Source organism: Vigna unguiculata, chromosome 10, assembly GCF_004118075.2.
Source record: "Vigna unguiculata cultivar IT97K-499-35 chromosome 10, ASM411807v1, whole genome shotgun sequence".
In the NCBI taxonomy this organism is placed as follows: Eukaryota; Viridiplantae; Streptophyta; class Magnoliopsida; order Fabales; family Fabaceae; genus Vigna; species Vigna unguiculata.
This window is the reverse complement of record NC_040288.1, coordinates 27,289,174-27,303,225: the sequence shown is the minus strand read 5'-3', so window position 1 is coordinate 27,303,225 and position 14,052 is coordinate 27,289,174. Positions and strand designations below refer to the sequence as shown.

The window sequence follows — 14,052 nt, the reverse complement described above, 5'->3', positions numbered from 1 at the left end:
GTTAAAGCATGGAACTAATTAGCCAATATCACCCAATTCTCAAGTATGAAAACTAGTACCATAACACCTAGTGAAAAACACTACAAAAAAAAAAATATTATTTAGTGGAGGTTATTTTTTCTATCTGTGGGGTTTTTCACCCTCTGTAAATTAATTTGTGGGGATTTTCTAAACCTCCATAATTAGAGTTGCCACAAACTATTTGCGGAGGTTTTGAACGACCCCTGGTATCCGAAGTATATTGCGGAGGTTGTTTTGTTGAGGGTTTTAACCTCTTCTATTTCTAAGTTATATTGCGGAGGTTGTTTTGTGGAGGGTTTTAACCTCTTCTATTGGTGACTATTATTTTGTGAAGGTTTGAAACCTCCTTTATTTGCAATTACCCACCTGCATTTATAATTTATTAATTTAATAAAATTATTTTTGTAATAAACAATAAATAAAATATATAAATTTGTAAAGTACTCAAAAATTAACTAAAATTAATTTCATTGATGATTTGGTGAAGTGTTAACAATTACCATGTAAATATTAAAAAAGAAAATACATAATGTTGAAAAAAGTATAGATATTGTTCTAAATATAAAACTAATAGAAAACCTAAAGTCGTGAGGATCATTGTCAAAGTTTAAAACCTTTATTCTCAAGTACTTGTTCTTGTCTACAGGATTTCTATACTCAATTGTTGATGCCACAATTTCAACAGTTGAATAAAGCAAAGTGGATCCACTTGAAGTGCTAAAAAGATGTTGAATCCAATAGCTGAGAGTTCCATAACGTTGGTGAGAGTCAAATACAACTACATCCGGTGTCCACCTACACAATTTCAAATATCATAACATGAATACACAAAAATAATTAATAGTAGTCAAATGAAAAAGGACAGGAAAATTACCTTTTGTCGTTGGCGTTTACGAAGAGAGGTGCATAGCTAACCATGTGGACGATGTCACTGTTTGGAGAAGAAGAAGTTAGAAATGGGAAATAGAAATTAGAGATAGAATGAAGAAAAGGACATATATAGAAAGAATCTATTCTTTTCCAATCCAATAAGACGAAAAAGTGTTTGAGGTTTATAACTTCTAGACAAGTTTTCAGTCTGAAGAAAATCAAAGTATTGATCTAAGCAATTAAACTTTGTTTTTATAAAGGCTGTTAAAGGTGAATGGCTCCTTTAAGGCACCAAAATCAGCAATGAGCACACACGATGAAATATTTACGAAAATTTGTTTATCGATCTAACTATTATATTTAAGGTTTTCATAAATCAAGTCTTACAAAATTTTGTATAATTTAAAACACAAGTAAATAGCTACTATTAGATTACAGTACACATCTACAAATGCCTAGATATCTAAAATTTGATTTACATGATCATAAGAATAACATCCCATGATTCAATGATTACATTGATGAAATTTACTTCTTGAAAATACATAGTATGCCACTTAATTAGTGTTCATTGATCCTGTCCCACTTTTAGAGTATTAACATTTCCATATTGAAGTACCTGGATATATCTGCTTCAAATACTGTAAAAAGAACCACTCTAGACAATGTGAAAAATGAGGCTTCTCGGCTGATAGCTCTGCCAGCCTTAAAGCTTCCTCAATTTTGTCCCTCTGGGAAGAAACATAAATGAACAGGAAATAATCAGATAAATATTTCTTTTCTCTATAGAACAAGAGTTTATAAAGAGAACAAGGTCCAACATGCCTCTAAAAAAAATCATAAAAAATGAAAGCAACAAAACGAACCCCCAACTTTAAGCAGACAATTGCAGGCTCCCAAAACATTTTTAATATGTGACAGGTCTTATATCTTGTTGAACCTATTATTTCTTACACAATAGAGGTGAGAAATAAGAAGAGTAGAAATTCAGAGAATAGGCAATCCTTATCGGAAATATAAAAGACATATATGTTCCATCTAGTAGAAAAATAGGACAAAATCTGTTAGACCAATTCAAACATCCTCTGTGATAGTTTTGAACTATTTTCATATCTAACTCTTTTCATGTTTTAAAGCAATGGATCACAAATTGTCCAAATAAGAGTAAAGACTATGAAAAATTCGACAAGAGTAAAGATCAATTTCTACTTCATATATAGTGCTTGAAAGTAAAAAATTACAACTGTTACCAAACTCCTCAAAGATCAACATCAATAATGAAACATTGCAATTTCTCTCATAAAGCCTGTCTCCTACTAGATTTTCCTTTCTTAGGGGCAGACTCACTTAGATACATTTGGTTTCTAAGCCCCCCGTGAGCTTCTGGGGTAATGTGACTGTAGTACTATGTTTGACATACATCGAGCCTGTTAGTGTTGTGTTCTGCAGTGGCATTGTTGGTTAGTGTAAAAGTTCTGTCAGACAATTAAACTAACTTACAGCTGAGCTCTGTATGTAATTTTATGTTAACAAAGTCTTTCACTCCTTTTAAAATAATAAGTCAGTGTATCTGTTACCTTATAAAGTATAATGCAAACTAAATAATTTATACTATTACTTCTAATATAAATACTAAAAAATTAAACAAATTTATGATAAATAATAACTTATAAGACAATTAACACACACAATGCAGCATTAACAACATTATAATTAAGTAAAAAAATGAAAGACGATGTAGAAAAAGAACAACACTCGAGACAAATTAGTAGAATGTAATCTGAGAAGTATGCAGAAAAAAAGCAAGACCAGACTAAAAATCAAACCATTAGTAACTTATCGAAAAACAAAAGTTCTTGTAACAAAGGTCAACACAGACGTAGCTTTTTGTGTGGATGATCAAGGAAGAAGTGTTTCAAATCTTATTATTATGTTTTTGAAGCCAAAGAACGCCATAGAAAATGACGGAGATATCACAGTTATACCCTCATAAAAACTGAAGATCTAAACAGAATTATTTAAGGGGAAAATGACTTCTATAATTTTAACTGTATCATGGTTCCACTGCTATAGCATGAAAAAAGGCTTCTATTATGGCTGCTCTGTGATGAGAATCTCATAGGAGTTTAGGGCTACGTTGTGATTCTACTATAGTGTTCTATCAACTAATATGCAAAATACTCAAAAAATAATGGAAAAAATCCCCGAGCTTCACATATGGATCGAGCATGTTAAATTGCAACAACATAACTGGCGACATTCATAATTGCAACACAAGCACATTGCAACAACATTATAAAAAACTAAACCAAATGTATGAATTAGATTATTAATTAATTGAAGATTAAATATTGTCCTTGTGATGCGAGTTCCATTAATTCTCTGGCCACTAGGTCCACAGCTTTTTCCATAAAATCAGACCTCTAAATTGATACATGGAAAAGAGCTAAAAGAAAATTCCTAAGAACTTAAAAGAAGGAGGAAAATGAAGAAGTAATTGATAAAAAAACCGCGTCTAGAACGTACATACGTTTGCATCACTGCGATCACTGTCTTAGGGTTCTTCGTCCCCAAACAATGACCTCTGCCTCTTGATTATGGTGCAGCCTCATCATCTCCATGGATTCAGGTGCAGTCACTGCTGGATTTAGATCCATCCTACCTAACATAGCTCGTGGTGCTCATTGTTGATCAAAAGAACATTTAGCGAAAAATTGGAGTGAAAACGAGAATGTGGATTTGGAAATGTGTGGGAAAACCTTAGTAGAGCGAGAATGTAAAACTGAGGGAAAGGTTAAAAAATTAGGGAAATTAAAGGTGCAGAAATCTACGGAGGTTATAGAACTCTTCAAAAAATAATTAAAATTCCCACTAATCTTAATACTTAGACAACTTAACACAATCATTTTAAATAGGGTTAATTATGTTTTTCGTCCCCCTACTATTAGTGGTTTTTGGTTTTAGTCCCTCATCTAACGATTGATCCATTTCAGTCCCTCACCTTTTAAATTGCATGGAATTGGTCCCCGATTTTAAACTCCGTTAAATTGAATTGACACCTGGCTAACGGATGGCCACGTAAGGATCCCGTTTAAGGCTTTCTCTTCAATTACAATATTATGCACGTTTTGGTTAGACTGTAATAATGCTTTCAGCTCATGTGTTAATTAATTAAAGAAGTGTTGTTATAGTAGTAATGTTTTCAGTCACGTGTTCATTAATTAAAGAAGTATGGTTAAGTTAGTAATGTTTTCAGCTAACATTCTGCGAAAGTAAGCATAACCTTTGAAATTAGAAAGGGTTTTTTGCTAAAAACCCTAAACTTGAGGTGGTGAACGACGAAGTCGAAGTGGGTTGCACTCAGCGAAGGATACAGAAACTTCATTGACAGAGCGAAATCAAAGTGGTTTTGTGGTGATATTTGAACGACGAAATCAACATTGGTGAACTGAGGTAAGTTAAGTTGTATTGTTTACAAATTTTGTTTCGTTCATTGTTCGATTTACTCTGGTTTTGCTGTTATTAAAGTTCGATTGTTGTTGTTTTTGTTGGGTTTGTGCTTTATTTGAAATGTAGGGTTGCAAATGGGGTTTGCGGTGGCATTTCATCATATGGGTAGGTTTGAAAGGAATAGGGGATTGAAATATGTTGGCGGTGAAATCCACGTTGTGAAAGGGATCGATCCAGATTTTTGGTCTTTCTTTGAAGCATTAGGCATCGTGAAGGAGTTTAAATACGCTGGCGATATTAAACTGTGGTGGAAGGGTTCCAAAGAGAAGCTGTTAAACAATCTAAGATTATTGAGTGATGATAAGGAGGCATTAGCTTTGGCTAAGTATGCAGAGGAAAGGAACGAAGAGGTGGATATATATGTTCAACACATTCCTTGTCAGGCCGAAGTGGTGCATTTTATAACTGGTCCTGAATTGGATGAAGAATTCAGTCAGCCAAACGTGGGGGGTGAACAAGATGTGGTTCCTGATGCAGCTGTAGTGGATGAGGCACCTGAAGTGGTTGAGGTTGATGTTGCTGGTGAGCCTAGTTTGGTGAGTGAGGCAGCTGTAGGGGTTGAGGTTGATGTTGCTGGTGAGCCTAGTTTGGTGAGTGAGGCAGCTGTAGGGGTTCAGGCAGAAGTGATGGGTGAGGCAGAAGTGATGGGTCAGGGTGATGTGGTGACTGAGGTTTAAATGGAGGATGAGGCTCATGTGGATCCTGAGGCAGAATTGGGAGGGGTGGCAGAACGGGTGGTTGAGGCAGAAGTTAGGGGTGAGGAGGATGTTATATGTGAAGAGGTTGAGTCTGAAAATGATGAAGGGGCTGGTGCAGACAAACTGGATGATAGTGAAGAAGAAAGGGTGGCAGATGATGATGATGGATTTGGTGTAGATATTCAGCCACCCGTGAGAAAACTTGGAGCTGTTTTGGATAGGTGGAAAGCAATGAAACGCAATCCAAGCACAGTGAGGACTAAAAAGGATGTTGGAGAAGGTTCATTTGTCACTAATGCTGAAATTGGAGTACATGACATAAGTGAGGAGTACGATACTGATGAGTTAGAGTCTGATGTGGATAGTGAGAATGGTATGGTTCGTGATGGGCCAAAATTTTCGAAGTACAGAGCAGAAGATATGACTAAAGACTTCAAGTTCAAATTGGGAATGGAATTTCGTTCTTTGAAGGAGTTTAAACAAGCATTGATGGAGCATAGTGTTTTGAATGGGAAAGAAGTACAATTTGTGAAGAATGATCAGAGGAGAGTCAGGGTTGTATGTAAAAAAAAATGTGGTTTTTTAATCATGGTGAGTAAGGTTGGAGGTAGGGAAACATTTCAAGTTAAGACATTGGTTGGGCGTCACAGGTGTGGGAGGGTGTTTGGAAATAAAAATGCAAATAAGGACTGGATTGCGCAGGTTCTAATAGATAGATACATGAACGTAGGTGTCATGACAGTGAGTCAAATAATTGATGAAATCAAGAAAACATATAGTGTAGGCATTACTCCATGGAGGGCTGGAAAGGCAAAACAAATTGCAATGGACTGTTTGGTGGGGGATGGACAACGTCAATATGGTAGACTACATGATTATATTGCTGAATTAGTCAGGGTCAAGGCTGGAACTGTCAAGATCAAGATCAATCAACCCCAACCAAGTCTGCCACCAAGATTTGGCTGTTTTTACATGTGCTTAGCTGGCTGTAAGACTGGTTTCTTGGCTGGGTGTAGGCCTTTCATAGGTGTTGATGGTTGCCACTTGAAAACAGCATATGGTGGTCAACTTTTGGTTGCAGTGGGCAGGGACCCCAACGACCAATACTATCCATTAGCGTTTGCTGCAGTTGAGAATGAATGTAAAGAGACATGGAGATGGTTCCTAACACTATTGCTGGAGGATATTGGAGATGTTGCAGATCATCGTTGGGTATTCATCTCAGACCAACAGAAGGTAATTTAGATAACATAAAATTTTCCTTTAGACACACACAATTAATTGACTGTTTCCCTCTGATTAATAACTATTGTATTTTGCAGGGACTTATGTCTGTGTTTGATGAAATTTTGAATGGTGTAGAGCACCGTTTCTGTTTGAGGCACCTGTACAGCAATTTCAAGAAGAAATTTGGTGGTGGGGTGGTAATCAGAGATCTTATGATGGGGGCAGCAAAGGCTACTTTTTACGCAGCCTGGGAGAAAAAAATGGGTGAGTTAAGAAACATCAACCCTGAAGCATATAATTGGTTAGTTGCCATTCCTAGAAGTTCATGGTGTAAACATGCATTCAGCATTTACCCTAGATGTGATGTTTTAATGAATAACTTGTCTGAATCATTCAACAGTACAATTTTATTGGCTAGAGATAAACCAATCATTAGTATGATGGAATGGATTAGATCATACACAATGAGTAGATTTGCTACACTTAGGGAAAAGCTGAATGCATATAATGGTAATGTAATGCCTAAGCCTCAAAAAAGACTTGATAGGGAGGTGGAAAAAAGTGGGAACTGGCTTCCAGTATGGGCAGGGGGTTCTAAGTTTGAAGTCACTCAGGGGTTCACTATGGAGAAATTTGTAGTTGATCTAAGTAAGCATACCTGCACTTGTTACTTTTGGGATTTGGTAGGTATTCCTTGTAGACATGCTGTGGCTGCTATTAACTATAAGATAGAAAATCCTGAGGCATACGTGCATCCATGCTACAAAAGACAAGCTTATCATGCTTGCTATAGCCCAGAAATCACCCCTATAAATGGACAACAACTATGGCCCAGAAGCAATGAACCTGAATTGTTCCCACCCATATACAAAACACCACCTGGCAGGCCAAAAAAACTTAGAAGAAGGGAAGCAGATGAAAATGTGAGTCATTCAAAACTTTCAAAGAAGAATCTGATCATGAAGTGTAGTAGATGCAACCAAATAGGACATAATATCAGAAGCTGTAGAAGGGGGATGAGATTCAGAAAGGTAATTGAGTAATGTTCTTTACTTCTTATTGATTTCTGTTTTGGAAATTATAGATCTGAAATTTAAAAACATACTGAATGGACAGGGAAACACACAACGCACTCCAACTGCCATTGCAGCTACCAACGTTGCTGGACCATCAAACCAAAGCTGCAGTAGAAGGACATCCACACCCATAGTTGCTGCAAACGTGAATGAAGGTGAAAGAGCACCAAGAACACAGCGAAGGAGCAGGGCAGCACAAAGGAGCAGGGCAGCACAACCATTAGGGTCTCAAGCTAGTAGTAGTACAACTTGTGCACAACCCACGTGAAAATGAATGAAGATTCCAACTTTTTCTTGCTTTTTTAAATGCATATGTAATTAATCAAGACAGCTATAACGTTGGGCATAGTGATAGTGGACCAATATTTTGTTTTGGAGAAGTGCTATTGTAGTTAAAGTTATGGACCACATGCCTGGACCACTTTTTGCATTATTTTGCATTATTGTATTCAATCAAAGCAAACACTGTCCTTGTTGTTTTGGACCACTTGTCTGCCATTATTGATCAATGAAACGCGTAGGATTACTGTTTATTCATTCCAAATTTAATTGTCATACTATGAGAATTGGTAAAACACAAAGTTGGAGAAAATTGGGGACACCGTTTCGTACTTTCATATTCTTTTAATCACGAAAATAGGAAAATTGAGCAAACAGGAATTGGTAAAACCCACTGTCATAGTGTCAAATAACATCACGCATGACAAATTGGAGTAATATTCTGATATTGTAACCACCAAGCTTAATACATTCCAAGTTTAATACACCAAACATGCCTAACACAACATTAACCACCAACTTTAATAAATTCCTAATCACTGCTACAAATACCTAATACATTCCTAATTACAATTAACCTTCAACAACACCATAATAACCACAACAACAGTTGCAACCCACGAAAAAACGAATAAAAGTTGAAGAAATTTTCCAATGTTCTTCTCTTGTTGCAATTTCTTCTTCAACTTGTCATTTTTCTTTATCAACTCCATTATCACTTTGTCCTTTTCCTCCTTTTCTAAGCAACAAACTTTGTCTTCTTCAACAGTTTTTCCTCCGCTCGATTCCAGTTCAGAGTCTTTCCCTTCAAACGTTGATTCCGACTCATTAACCCATTCAAAATAATTACAATTGGAATTCGACTGCACAGAAAAGGAAACGATTACAAAGAAAAGCAAATGAAGGTCGAAAATAACTTAAGGAATTTCTCACTTACAGCCCAATTCCTACACCTCCAAAATAATCTGCCTTTGTTCTTCACAGTACTTGCCTTTAGAAGCAACAATTTCTCCCCACACCCACACACTTTCGATGCCATTTCTGAAGAGGACGCACAACTTCGCCATATTTTCGAACCACTACTCCTCTGCGTACAATCAAATCCTTTGGTTCCGCTATTCATCACTGTTTTAGGGTGCAATCCGCTATTCTCCCCACACCCACACACGTTCGATGCGATTTCCAATCCTCTACGTGCAATCCGCTGTTTCTCAAATTTATCCAATTTTAGGGTTTCATAACATACCTCCAAACGTGCATAATATTGTAATTGAAGAGAAAGCCTTAAACGGGATCCTTACGTGGCCATCTGTTAGCCAGGTGTCAATTCAATTTAACGGAGTTTAAAATCGGGGACCAATTCCATGCAATTTAAAAGGTGAGGGACTGAAATGGATCAATCGTTAGATGAGGGACTAAAACCAAAAACCACTAATAGTAGGGGGACGAAAAACATAATTAACCCTTTTAAATATTATGATTTTGCGGAGGGTTTTTATAACTTCTATAAATCAACTCCCACTAAATAATATTTTTTTTTAGTGAAACACACTTTTAGTTCACCAAGGAGCAAGGTTGCTCTTGATTTTTAGGCAAAAATTGGTGCAAAATTTTCTTCTTTCACAACTAGTTTCATAAAATGGTGAGAAAGAGTTTTAGGTGGCTTGGACACTTAGTTCCTCATGTTTTCGGCCAAAATCAATTTCATGGAGCATACATCAAGCAAGACATAAAGTGAAAGCAATATTCAAATACTTGGAAAAACAAGAATAAGAAAACTACATATGACTCAAGCAAAAGTTAGGCACATTTAAAGACTCAAACATGACATACACAAAGACACAAACATGTAGCTATCATGTATTTAAACTCATGAATTTGAGGCTCAAAGGCTAAGCATCCAAAGACATGTTATCCAACCACATTTACGAGTAAGAAGAGTAACAAAAATAGTATCCAAAACTGCCCAACATAACTTGAAAAATGTTGATTCGCGGTGATCTCGGCAGCTCTGACCTTTGCTCACTATTTCAATCATAACGCTCTCCACAAAACTCCAAATGCATTGGTTCTTTTTTTGTTAGAAACTAGACTAACAGAGCTTTCTTTTGACATCAAGAACGTAATTTTTGGATCACTGAATATGGTGCATTTTAATCTTTTAAAATCGTGAACAGTTTCTGCCAGCATTATTTTTGTGTGCAATGGAAGTGGATTTGAACCATACAAAGATAGCTACAACAAGACAAGGTTAGCACATGAAAAACACCATATTCAAGATAACCTAAGCTCTAGCTACCAAATGATGAAGGATTATCTTGTTCCTTTTTAAGATTATTGAATATGATGTGAGTTGATTAAGAAAGCTAAGCGAAATCCCCACTGGACATTAAGATAGCAAGCTATCTAGATGTGAAGGTTCCTTTCACAAAGCTTAAGAGAAGAAGATGATGGATTGATTCAAAACAAAAAGGAAATGGAAAGCACATAAACCATAGAAAACCAAGAACAATTAAAGGAAGAAGAAAACATAAAATGAAAAGGAAAGAAATGGTAAAAATGTGAGAAGCACGCCACTACAAGGCTAGGCTAGAAGCCATGGCAACCTTGAAGATGAGTGGATGTGTGCCGCCACTTGCTACGCAAGATAAGGCTTAAAAGTATTCACTCCCAAAGGAGGAAACTCTCACAAATGGTTGAGACACAAGAGTGTTTTTACTTCAAAATGTTCAACCCTTTTACATGTCTAGGAGCACCCCTTATATAGAAGAGTTTAAGGGCCTCTAAGCAAATAAAAGATACCTAAGGATGTCTCTACAAAAACCTAACCCTAGCTTCTAGAAACTAGGTCAAATAAGGTTACAAAAATGAGAGACAAAAGACCTAACTATGGTGTGTGCAAGGCTAATTTCGTTCTAGCACAAAAGGAGACAAAGAATGTGTCTCAAATGTCTCCAAAAAGTGGCCAAAGTGTGCTAAAAACAAAGGAGACCAAAGGTACATAGGTACACTTGCTTCATGCCTTTTACTTTATGTTTTATACCTTTGCTTTACTCTCTCCTCCACATCATTTATGTTCCCCAATCACCATGCGCCACCTAGCATTGCTTTCTTAATCCTAATTAACCTACAAAGCAAATAAACATAGATTAGCATGTTGGCTTAAGTCAAGTCAACTATAGTCAACAAGTCAAACCTAGTCAAATGTCAACAAGTCAACTAAAGTTGATTCAACTAAGTCAACTTAGGGAATCAAAAATAACAAACACAAATGAAAGGGATGAAGGATTAGTGAACTTTCTTTCTAAACATGCTTAGTCTTCTTAAGCATGTGCCTCCATCCTTAGTTGGGGTCAATCCTTCATCATCCTCCCCTCCTTGGAGAGAATTTGACCACAAATTCTTTAAGCCTTTGTAGATGGAGCTTGACTTGATTTGGGGGAGGATTTGCGCCTCCCTTTTATGAGCTCTTTTTCCATCCTTTCTAAAGGTATTACCCCTAGCTTTGGTTAGGCCATCTTTATTTTCTAGACTATTCTTCCTCTCTTGCTTGTGCTTTGGGCCTTCCTTTTTGGCTTGGGAAGAGAAGGAAGGGTGATGCACATCTTGCTTTGGAAGAATTTTTTTGTAGGCAAGTAACACCTTGGTGAAAGCTTGCCCCTTTTGTTTTTCTTCTTTATCTTTTCTTATTATATTTCTATCCTTATTAACTTCTTAAGGTGATAGAGGTAGTAAAATTGTCTTTTTCCCATTTTTGAAGAAAATGTATTGGTTGGTATGGCCATAATGTAAAGTTTGTTTATCAAATTGCCATGGCCTACCTAGTAAGATATGTGTGACTTCCATGGGAATAACATCACATAGCACCTTATCTTTGTAGCTTCCTATAGAGAAGTTAATTAGGACTTGTTTATTGACATCTATTTCTCCCTCTTTACTTATCCAAGCAAGCTTGTAGGGCTTAGCATGAGGAATGGTCTCTAAGCTAAGCTTTTCCACCAACCTTGTGCTAGCTACATTAGTACTACTTCCTCCATCAATAATTAGAGAGCCATTTGTTAATTTTGCATCTAGATTGAAAAATGTTTTCTCTTTGAGTTGGCTCTAGCTCACTTTGATCTTGACCTATCATGCGCCTTAATAACATAGGATCTTTCTTAAAAATTTTAGTTTTACTAGAGGAAGAAGATTCTTTTGAAAGAGAATGGGGAGATGAGTGTTCACATTCAACATCATTGCTCTTCTTTAAGATCATGGTCCTTTTGGTTGGGCAATTTAAAGTAATGTGATTATAACCCAAACATTTAAAACATTTAATGGAACTTGATCTTTGAGAAGTGGAATGGTGAATGTAATCACTTGATGACTTACTTTTACTTGGTGGTTCTTAATGAGAGTTAGATGGGAATTTATCATGTTTCTTTTTATCATTTCCCTTCCATGAGTGACTAGAGTAGTGGTTGGGTGAGTAACTCTTATTTACCCTTCTTTTTCTTTTCAATTGAATTTTAATCCCAAGGGCAAGTGTGAAAACATTTTCAAGAGTGGAGTACTCATACAACTCTACTTGGTCTTTTATGTCTCTCCTAAGACCACTCACAAATCTTTTTATTTTCTCTTTGTTAGTTTCTTTTATTTCAACCCTACGCATTTAAGACTCTAATTCTTTAAAGTATTCACTCACACTCATAGGACCTTGGTGAAGCCTTTGGAGCTTCAAAATAAGTTCCTTCCTATAGGAGGGAGGAACAAATCTAGCGCGCATAAGAGTTTTAATGTCCATCCAAGAAGCCGCGGGTGGCCCTTGGTCATAATTCTTACAAACTTTATGCCACCAAGTATTGGCATACTCCAAAAATCCTAAAACTACAAGATCAACTTGTGCTTGATCCTTTACATGATTTTTATTGAAAATTTGATCAACTTTAGCTTCCCAACCAAGGAAGATTTTGGGATCACTTCCTTCATAGAACTTAGGAATCTTTGGATTTTGCTTCTCTTGTGATAGGTTGCACCTAGAATGTCCTCTTTTCCTAGGCTCTCTTTCTTGCTCTTTAGCTTCAAGCCTTTGAATGTGCTCTTGGATTCTTAGGTCACTTTGCTCCTTTTCTTTTCTCAATTGTTCAAAGGACTCCTTCCTAGACAACTCCAAATCCCGATGCAATCTCATCAATGTATTATTTTTGTTTGGAGTAGGTGCATTTGATGAACTTGCCATGATTCCTACAACAAAACACTCAAAGCCAAGACAAAATAAATGAATGAGGTGTTAGACAACATGAAAACCGAGACCAATTCCAACCCAAAATGCAATCAAGTGTTTAGATCACACTCCCAAAGTAACAAGGCAAGGCTAGCACTCAAAATCCACCAAAGGATTGAAGAAAACACTTTTAAAAACTTGTGCAAAACCTTTCAAATGCAAGACAAGTGATTCGGCCACAACACCCCAAGAGTTTCAAGAAAAGAAAACTAGCAAGACAAAACAAAGAACAGTTAGTGACAAGCAAGAAAAGCACAAAAACAAGGAAAGCTAAACTCTAAAGAAGATAAGTTTGAGACAAAACTTTTAACAAGACTAAAACAAGAAAAGCACATTTTAAAGACTCTATGGAAAGTACTTGACAAACATCTTCAAGTCTTAAATCATGCATACACCAAGAAAGATCATAACCAAGTTAAAGCATGGAACTAATTAGCCAATATCACCCAATTCTCAAGAATGAAAACTAGTACCATAACACCTAGTGAAAAACACACTTTTAGTTCACCAAGGAGCAAGGTTGCTCTTGTTTTTTAGGCAAAAATTGGTGCAAAATTTTCTTCTTTCACAACTAGTTTCATAAAATGGTGAGAAAGAGTTTTAGGTGCCTTGGACACTTAATTCCTCATGTTTTCAACCAAAATCAATTTCATGGAGCATACATCAAGCAAGACATAAAGTGAAAGCAATATTCAAATACTTGGAAAAACAAGAATAAGAAAACTTCAAGTTAACATATGACATATGACTCAAGCAAAAGTTAGGCACATTTAAAGACTCAAACATGACATACACAAAGACACAAACATGTAGCTATCATGCATTTAAACTCATGAATTTGAGGCTCAAAGGCTAAGCATCCAAAGACATGTTATCCAACCACATTTACGAGTAAGAAGAGTAACAAAAATAGTATCCAAAACTGCCCAACATAACTTGAAAAACGTTGATTCGCGGTGATCTCGGCAGCTCTGACCTTTGCTCACTATTTCAATCATAACTCTCTCCACAAAACTCCAAATGCATTGGTTCTTTTTTTGTTAGAAACTAGACTAACAGAGCTTTCTTTTGACATTAAGAACGTAATTTTTGGATCACTGAGCAGGTG

At 36.3% G+C, this 14,052-nt stretch overlaps 1 protein-coding gene and 1 long non-coding RNA gene across 2 annotated transcripts; one reads left to right on the top strand and one right to left on the bottom strand.

The window, feature by feature from the left end:
* Window positions 1-507: 507 nt before the first annotated feature.
* LOC114167501 lies at window positions 508-3,730 on the bottom strand. The gene is made up of 4 exons (XR_003600245.1): window positions 3,422-3,730; window positions 1,511-1,622; window positions 896-952; window positions 508-816 (listed from the first exon to the last, which is right to left on the bottom strand). It is a non-coding gene; the product is annotated as an uncharacterized LOC114167501 (long non-coding RNA).
* Window positions 3,731-5,078: 1,348 nt separating this feature from the next.
* Window positions 5,079-7,670, top strand: LOC114165477. Its single transcript, XM_028050091.1, has 3 exons — window positions 5,079-6,335; window positions 6,422-7,357; window positions 7,443-7,670. Exons 1-3 carry the CDS (start codon window positions 5,079-5,081, stop codon window positions 7,668-7,670), a joined length of 2,421 nt encoding a protein of 806 aa, XP_027905892.1.
* Window positions 7,671-14,052: the final 6,382 nt, after the last annotated feature.

Coding starts and splice junctions, on each gene's coding strand:
- LOC114165477 (XM_028050091.1), top strand. CDS start 5,079: ATGGAGGATGAGGCTCATGTGGATCCTGAGGCAGAATTGGGAGGGGTG. Junction 6,336..6,421: donor TCATCTCAGACCAACAGAAG/GTAATTTAGATA, acceptor TGTATTTTGCAG/GGACTTATGTCTGTGTTTGA. Junction 7,358..7,442: donor GGGGGATGAGATTCAGAAAG/GTAATTGAGTAA, acceptor CTGAATGGACAG/GGAAACACACAACGCACTCC.